This window comes from Blastocystis sp. subtype 4 (genome assembly GCF_000743755.1).
Source record: "Blastocystis sp. subtype 4 strain WR1 chromosome Unknown seqid_0976, whole genome shotgun sequence".
Taxonomy (NCBI): domain Eukaryota; class Bigyra; order Opalinata; family Blastocystidae; genus Blastocystis; species Blastocystis sp. subtype 4.
This window is the reverse complement of record NW_014568571.1, coordinates 1-1,288: the sequence shown is the minus strand read 5'-3', so window position 1 is coordinate 1,288 and position 1,288 is coordinate 1. Positions and strand designations below refer to the sequence as shown.

At 38.9% G+C, this 1,288-nt stretch overlaps 2 protein-coding genes across 2 annotated transcripts; both read right to left on the bottom strand.

The window, feature by feature from the left end:
• On the bottom strand, positions 1-607 carry JH06_5933 (hypothetical protein; the record flags this gene model as incomplete). The annotated part of the gene is made up of 2 exons (XM_014669178.1): positions 1-283; positions 535-607. Coding segments are annotated over 2 exons (356 nt in total), but the record flags the coding sequence as incomplete, so codon positions are not given.
• Positions 608-662: 55 nt separating this feature from the next.
• JH06_5932 (hypothetical protein) lies at positions 663-1,106 on the bottom strand (the record flags this gene model as incomplete). Its single annotated transcript, XM_014669177.1, has 1 exon — positions 663-1,106. One exon carries the CDS (start codon positions 1,104-1,106, stop codon positions 663-665), a length of 444 nt encoding a protein of 147 aa, XP_014524663.1.
• Positions 1,107-1,288: the final 182 nt, after the last annotated feature.

Genomic DNA, 1,288 nt, shown 5'->3' with positions numbered 1-1,288 from the left:
ATTCCTTTATCTCCAGAGCAAGTCACTACAGTAAGTGTTAAGGTGGCACTCACATCTCCTCCACTCATCTTAGTACCAGTGATTGTGTAGGTTTGAGTACCACTCACAACTGTAGGAGTACCTGAAATCCAACCAGTGTTAGCATCTAACACAATACCAGCAGGAAGTACAGGAGAGATTCGGAAATCGAGATACTCCTCTGTGTTCTGAGGAGCCACTTCGGTCATCTTCATATCCTTGTATACACTGATTGAAGAATCATAAGTGAAGTTAGGAATATCAACCAACACATTATCAGCAAACAAATCCACAGATTGAATCACCCATGAACATGACGAACGATTCCCTGAACTGAACTTCTCAAACTTCAATTGATTGTAAGGAGTATTNGTGTTAAGGTGGCACTCACATCTCCTCCACTCATCTTAGTACCAGTGATTGTGTAGGTTTGAGTAGTACTCACAACTGTAGGAGTACCTGAAATCCAACCAGTGTTAGCATCTAACACAATACCAGAAGGAAGTACAGGAGAGATTCGGAAATCGAGATACTCCTCTGTGTTCTGAGGAGCCACTTCGGTCATCTTCATATCCTTGAATATAGTCATTGAAGAATCATAAGTGAAGTTAGGGATATCAACCAACACATTATCAGCAAACAAATCACCCATGAGCCACTTCGGTCATCTTCATATCCTTGAATATAGTCATTGAAGAATCATAAGTGAAGTTAGGAATATCAACCAACACATTATCAGCAAACAGATCCACAGATTGAATCACCCATGAACATGACGAACGATTCCCTGAACTGAACTTCTCAAACTTGAATTGATTGTAAGGAGTATTCTTAGGGAAGTAGATTCGTCTTCTGTGAACCATTGTTGAATAAGTGAGACCAGTTACATTTGTTAGAAGTGTCCATTCATCTGTATCTGAGTTACGACCATACAGAACGAATTCAGTAACCACATATTGATAGCTGCCAGAATAATAAGAGCTTTGAATCTCTACAGAACTGATCCATTCACCACGATCATTAGAAAATGTAACTATAAGATTCTTAGATTCACAACTGGATGAAGAAACACGAGTATCATAATACATATCAAAAGGATATATGGAATAACCACTGATTCCAGACATACTTGAAGTGTATTCCCAGATATGAGATTCAGATTGTTCTGATCACATCAAACGAACAACTGCATCGAAATAGGATGTGGTGTAACTGTCAGCAATAGCAACAATAGCAATAGCAATCGTGTTACTTCCAGATTGAAGGAATG